The sequence below is a fragment of the Oncorhynchus mykiss genome, chromosome 28, assembly GCF_013265735.2.
Source record: "Oncorhynchus mykiss isolate Arlee chromosome 28, USDA_OmykA_1.1, whole genome shotgun sequence".
NCBI classification, from domain to species: Eukaryota; Metazoa; Chordata; class Actinopteri; order Salmoniformes; family Salmonidae; genus Oncorhynchus; species Oncorhynchus mykiss.
In genome coordinates, this window is record NC_048592.1 from 7,408,029 (window position 1) to 7,415,000 (window position 6,972).

At 44.9% G+C, this 6,972-nt stretch overlaps 1 protein-coding gene across 1 annotated transcript in view; it reads right to left on the minus strand.

Moving 5' to 3' along the window:
• Positions 1-3,735: 3,735 nt before the first annotated feature.
• The window catches only part of LOC110508422 (protein unc-13 homolog A), a 92,981-nt gene continuing 89,744 nt past the window's right edge, over positions 3,736-6,972 (minus strand). The window contains exons 37-43 of the mRNA XM_036967078.1: positions 6,630-6,686; positions 6,416-6,496; positions 6,050-6,197; positions 5,817-5,873; positions 5,228-5,320; positions 4,906-5,065; positions 3,736-4,803 (exon numbers count right to left, since the gene is read on the minus strand). Coding sequence (XP_036822973.1) covers positions 4,512-4,803; positions 4,906-5,065; positions 5,228-5,320; positions 5,817-5,873; positions 6,050-6,197; positions 6,416-6,496; positions 6,630-6,686 — 888 coding nt within the window. The 3' untranslated portion in view covers positions 3,736-4,511. The remainder of the gene's footprint in view (positions 4,804-4,905; positions 5,066-5,227; positions 5,321-5,816; positions 5,874-6,049; positions 6,198-6,415; positions 6,497-6,629; positions 6,687-6,972) is intronic.

The following is a 6,972-nucleotide window of genomic DNA, read 5'->3' on the forward strand; positions in this document are numbered from 1 at the left end:
TGTAGCCCTTTGCAGTGTTTTTGTGAGAAGTTGACGCAACCATCTTGGCTATTATTACTCCTTTATAGTGTTGTGAAACGAGCGCCATTGCTAGAGTAGGTGAGTATGTAAAAAGAGCAGACCATCTTCAAAACGTACATGCTTGGATCTATTGCACCATGTCAGTGTCTGTACATTATGGCCATATGGTGTGTTCCAAACAAGCCGACTAACATCCAACAACTGATCCAAACCTCAGGTAGGCCACCCTCTACGGATGTGAAAGTCTGGCATGTCTTACAAGAATTTCACTACACCTGCAATAACATCTGCTAAACATGTGTTGGCGACCAATAAAACTTGATTTGATTACAATCATAAAAAATACACAGTCATATCAGACATCGGAACATTCTTATCTCGCTTTGTGTTTCACACTAGTAGTTTGGATAGTGGTTATATGCACTGTGCACACAGACATAAGGTGTCAAGTGTCAGTATTGGGGGGAGAGGGGGTCTGTACCGCTGTTGCTGTGGTAATATCAAATTAATCACAGTGTTCTGAGAATTGTGTTCAACATGCAGGAAGTACATCACACCAAGTAGGGGGAAGTTGCATCCAGTTTGATATACACTGAAAAAATATAAATGCAACATGAAAAGTGTTGGTCCCATGTTTCATGAGCTGAAATAAAATATCACTGACATTTTTATATATGCACAAAAATATAATTTCTCTCACATTCCTTTTACTGAGCATTTCTCCTTTACAAAGATAATCCATACACCTGACAGGTGTGGCATATCGAGAAGCCAATTAAATGGCATGATCATTACACAGGTGCACCTTGTGCTGGGGACAATTAAAGGTGACTAAAATGTGCAGTTTTGTCACACAACGCCACAGATATTTCAAGTTGAGGGAGCGTGCAATTGGCACTGCAGGAATGTGTCTGTTGCCAGAGAATTTAATGTTAATTTCTCTACCATAAGCCACCAACATCATTTTAGAGAATTTTGCAGAACGTCCAACTGGCCTCACAACCGCAGACCACGTGGTGTCGTGTGGGCAAGCGGTTTGCTGATGGCAACGTTGAGAATAGAGTGCCCCATGGGGTTATGGTATGGGTAGGCATAAACTACAGACAACAAACACAATTGCATTTTATCGATGGCAATATAAATGCACAGAGATACCGTGACGAGACGCTGAAAATGACCCTGTTTTTCCATGGCCTGCATACTCAGACATGTCACACATTGCATGTTTGGGATGCTCTGGATCGACGTGTACGACAGCGTGTTCCAGTTACCCCAATATCCAGCAACTTTGCACAGCTAATGAAGAGGAGTGGGACAACATTCCACAGGCCACTATCAACAGACTGAAGGATGTGTCACACTGCATGAGGCAAATGGTGGTCACACCAGATATTGACTGGTTTTCTGATCCCTTTTTTTAAGGTATCTGTATTCTCAGTGTGAAATCCATAGATTAGGGTCTAATGAATTTATGTCAATTGACGGATTTCCTCATATTAACTCTAACTCAGTAAAATATTTTACATTGTTGGATGTTGCGATTATATTTTTGTTCAATGCCTTCGGAAAGTATTAAGACCCCTAGACTTTTTCACATTGTGTTACGTTACAGCCTTATTCTGAAATTGATATATTTTTTAAATACTCTGCAATCTACATACAATACCCTATAATGATAAATGTTTTTTTTTTTTTTTGCCAATTCAAATAAAAAACAGAAATACCTTATTTACATAAGTATTCAAACCCTTTGCTATGAGACTCGAAATTCAGCTCAGGTGCATCCCGTTTCAGATGTTTCTACAACTTGAATGGAGTCCACCTATGGTCAATTGAATTGACTGGACATGATATGGAAAGGCACACACCTGTCTATATAAGGTCCCACAGTTGACAGTGCATGTCAGAGAAAAAACCAAGCCATGAGGTCGAAGGAATTGTCCGTAGAACACAGAGACAGGATTGTGTTGAGGCACAGATCTGGGGAAGGGAACCAAAAACATTTCTGCAGCATTGAAAGACATCATTTTTAAATGGAAGAAGTTTGGAACCACCAAGACTCTTCCTAGAGCTGGCCGCGCGGCCAAACTGAGCAATCGGGGGAGAACGGCCTTGGTCAGGGAGGTGACCAAGAACCCAATGGTCACTCTGACAGAACTCCAGATTTCCTCTGTGGAGATGGGAGAACCTTTCAGAAGGACAACCATCTCTGCAGCACTCCACCAATCAGGCCTTTATGGTAGAGTGGACAGACAGAAGCCACTCAGTAAACGGTACATGACAAGGTACATGAACAAGATTCTCTGTTCTAATGAAACCAAGATTGAACTCTTTGGCCTGAATGCCAAGCGTCACGTCTGGAGGAAACCTGGCACCATCCCTACGGTGAAGCATGGTAGCAGCATCATGCTGTCGGGATGTTTTTCAGCAGTAGGGACTGGGAAACGTGTCAGGATCGAGGCAAAGATGAGCGGAGCAAAGTACAGAGAGATCCTTGATGAAAACCTGCTCCAGAGCGCTCAGGACCTCAGACTAGGTCAAATGTTCACCTTCCAACAGGACAATGACCCTATGGTCAAAACACAAAAGACAGTCTTCAAGAGGGCACGACAAAGCCCATTCCTCCTCAGGGGACTGAAAAGATTTGGCATGGGTCCTTAGATCCTCAAAAAGTTCCACAGCTAAACCATCGAGAGCGTCCTGCCTGACTGGTTGCATCACTGCCTGGTAATGGCAACTGCTCAGTCTCCGACCACAAGGCACTATAGAGATTAGTGCGTACGGCCCAGTACATCACTGTGACCAAGCTTCCTGCCATCCAGGACCTCTATACCAGGCGGTGTCAGAGGAAGGCCCTAATAATTGTCAAAGACCAGCCAACCTAGTCATAGACTGTTCTCTCTGCTACCGCATGGCAAGTGGTACCGGAGTGCCAAGTCTAGGTCCAAAAGCCTTCTTAAAGCTTCTACCCCCAAGCCATAAGACTCCTGAACAACTAATCAAATGGCTACCCAGACTATTTGCATTGTCCCTCCCCCTCACCCCCTCCCTTATGCTGCTGCTACTCTATGTTTATTATCTATGCATAGTAACTTTTACTCTACCTACATGTACATATTACCGCAACTAACCCGTGGCCCAGCACATTGACTCTATACCAGTACCCTCTGTATTTTACTGCTGCTCTTTAATATTTTTGTTATTTTAATTTTATTTTTTACTTATCTATTTTGACTTATCACATATCTTTCATAAAACTGCATTGTTGGTTAAGGGCTTGTAAGTAAGCATTTCACTGTAAGGTCTACAACTGTTGTATTCGGTGCATGTGCCAAATCAAATTTGATTTGAAAGCACACAGCCAAGACAACGCAGGAGTGGCTTCGGGACAAGTTTCTGAACTTCCGAGTGGCCCAGCCAGAGCCCGGACTTGAACCCGATCGAACATCTCTGGAAAGACCTGAAAATAGCTGTGCAGCAACGCTCCCCATCCAGCCTGACAGAACTTGAGACGATTTGCAGAGAAGAATGGGAGAAACTCCCCAAATACAGGTGTGCCAAGCTTGTAGCGTCATACACAGGAAGACTCAAGGCTGTAATCGCTGCCAAAGGTGCTTCAACAAAAGTACTGAGTAAAGGGTCTGAACACTTACTTAAATGTGATATTTTTTATAAATTAGAAAAAACAACCCCAAAATATTTTATTTGCATTGTCATTATGGGGTATTGTGTGTGGATTGATGAGTAAAAAATACATTTAATACATTTTAGAACAAGGCTGTAACGCAACAAAATGTGGAAAATGTCTAGGGGTCTGAATACTTTCCGAAGGCGCTGTAAGATCAGAGTTAAATTTCCCCCTCCCTAACAGGCAAAGTGAGGACAAGGGGATTGTACGCTGATCCTAGACCTGTGCCTTATGGCATCTTCTACCCAGAACACATCACACAGCAGGAAGACAGCACAACATAAAAAAAAGAGAGAGAGAACAACAGACTGTTATATTGACAGACAGACATACAGAAACAGACAGAGGAGTAAGAGTTGGGGTTAGGGTTAGGGCTGCTCTCCTGAACATGCAGAGGTCAAAGTGCAAAGTCATCCATAACTCCTCAGGTGATATTTTTTTCACAATCTAACATTTCTGCATTAAATGTATAGAAAAATTGGATGTAATATGCAAGAGTGAAAGGGAGCAGCAGAAATTGATAAACTGATTGATAGGTGTACAAAATCTATCTATGGCCGAAGGAACCGTTGGTCAGTGTTTGGACACGTGCTAAATCATTGTGATAGAGATCATTAGTGTGTTTATGACCATGTTTTGTATAACATATGCATATGTTGTGTGGGTTCACGTATGTGTTTGCCTGTATTGTTTGTGTGTATGTACAGTGCACGTTTTTGTGCGGTGTATGAATACATGTGTACCCCTGTGTATGTTCCGTGACTGTGTGTGTCTGCATCAGTATCTCTCGACCTGTTCTCTCTCAGCTTCCCTGTCCCTCTTCAGCAGGGCGCTGGTCTGACTTCAGCTTGACAAACTCTTTGGCCACCTCATCGTTGTTGCGTTGGGATAGGATCCTCAGTACTGTCAGGCCCGTCTCGTCCATGTGGACCCTCTTCCCCAGGGGGAGCCAGCACGTCACGCTGCCCCTAGAGGCCATGTCCTTCAACTGCATCAGGGCCATGCCCACTGTACGGTCCTCCCTGGCGAAGCAGTAGTCCTTCACACACAGCTGCAGCTCATAACCCTCAGGACCCAACTCACTTCCCAGGGAACTGGAGAGGAGACGGAGAAGAGGTGGGTTGGATAGTGCACACATATTGACATTGACACGCGAGCACACACACCCTAACCAGAAATAGGCCTGATATACTCACTACTGAAAGGTCTCGTTAAACTTGGGCGACCAGCTGTTGTTCTTGGACTTGGTGGCGTGTTTCCTCTTCTTGTCACTGAGGTGGGGACCGATGATGTAGACCTCCACGAAGGGACGGAAGATCCCCTGGGTCTGCCACTTAATGTCATTGGCAGCCACCACTGGGAGAGAGAAAGGGTCGTGGGTTTTTGCAGTGCATTTCAGAGAAGCTCAAGTCTAGTGCAATTATGTATGTAAAGCCCATTATTGCCCCTCCCTTATGCCCTCCCTTTCCCCATAACCCCCTCCATCTCTTTCTCCTTCCCCCTCACTCCATCTCTCACCTCTCACAGTGATCTTGTGTTCTCCAGTGTTGGGGTGGGTGAAGATCTCCACATGCATGACCACCTCTCCGATTGGCTCCTCCACTCCCGACCCTACCAGAGGTCAAGTGTTAACCGTGACATAAGACACACAGCGTTGAGATCACTTCTGTTGACCAGAACACTCTATAAACCAGTGTTTCAGTTGGTAGCAAGCCAGTTTAATGCACAATAAAGCAAAGGCAGGCTGATAAATCTGTCTACACAATGCATGCTGTGTCGGTGTGCGTGTGTCTGGCTATGTCTAGACGTTGGGATCGTTCCACCACTGGAATCCTCTCCTCCATTATCCATTCCCTGATTACAATCTTTCATCCAAGTTTTATCGTCACGTGCACAAGTACGTGTCTGTGTGGCCTACAAGGGCTGGACAGATATGGGTTCAATCCGGTTAGTGTTGCTTGGCTGGCTGGCCCATAGCTACAGTAGGTTTAGAGCCAGGGTTAAAGCCTGCAGCTGGTTTGCACCAGACTGTAATTCTCCTGAAACATGCTGTTTACATTGAATGTGTATGGAGAGGGGGAGGGTGGAGAGGTGAGAAGGCACTTACCCTTCTCTGGTAATGTGTCTTCATTCAGGGTATACCTGACCCCCTTCCCTCCATGGACTAGCAGGGAGAGAGGAGAAAGTTCAGTAGGATATCCCAGCTCACATGTATCGTTGTACCAAAGCTCACGACCAGAGTTACCATCCACAGAGGCAGGCAGAGAGAGCGAGAGAGAGACAGAGAGAGAAGTGAAGAGCCAGAGAGAGCCAGCCAGCCATCCAGACAGACAGTCGTACCCTGAGTGTTTTGGGAGAGGACAAACTTCCTGATGAGCTTGTCAGTGTGTTGTGTGTAGAGGGACAGGGCGTAGTGCAGAGACTTCAGGTCAGGACTCTTCTCCAGGAACGTCTTCTTCAGGCCCACACCGCCCGCATGGAAGTATTGCTGCAGGGGGAGAGGCCAACAGGTATTGTTATTTATCCATAGAGACATAACATATTATAACCCTTGTTATAATACATTATGTAGGTTCATAGATGCTTATAACAAGTTATGAAGCTTTATACCTGGATGCTTTAAGTAAAGTGCATTTTACTTCAATGTACATAGCACATACTACACATGTCATCCATCCTACAAAGTGTACATAATGTATACTGTACCTTAATAGTGTCCAATGCGAGCTCTATGACGGCACACTGTTTAGGAGTGAGAGCCTTGGCCTCCTCTCGCACCATGTGCTCCTGCAGGGCAGGGAAACAGAGACCGAGTTAGTTAATGCGACAATGTAGTTAATACGGCACACTACATGACAGGACTGCATTGTGTCTGAAATGTGCTGTAGAAAGGAACTCATCCTAACGTGGCATCCATTACCTTGAGCTTGGAGAGCTGGCCCAACTCCTTAGCTGCATTCAGGATCAACTGAGTGCCCTGTGGAGGGGAGAGAGAAAGAGAGAGAGCGAGAGGAGAGAAAGAAAGAAAGAGTGAGAAAATGAAAAGAATGCGGTTGAGAGAGAGAAGAGTGATGACAGAAGAGGTAGTATAATGACGAGGGGAGAGTTTATACATCGCTAAACGTAACGTCACAATAAAGACAAATCGGGGGGGTGCATGTGCAGGAGAAATTTCAAATCCAGTACCGGGTTGTGGGAAAACCCCCAATCCATTCCACGTACAGGCAACACTTTAGAGGAAGGACAAAATATAAGACCGGAGA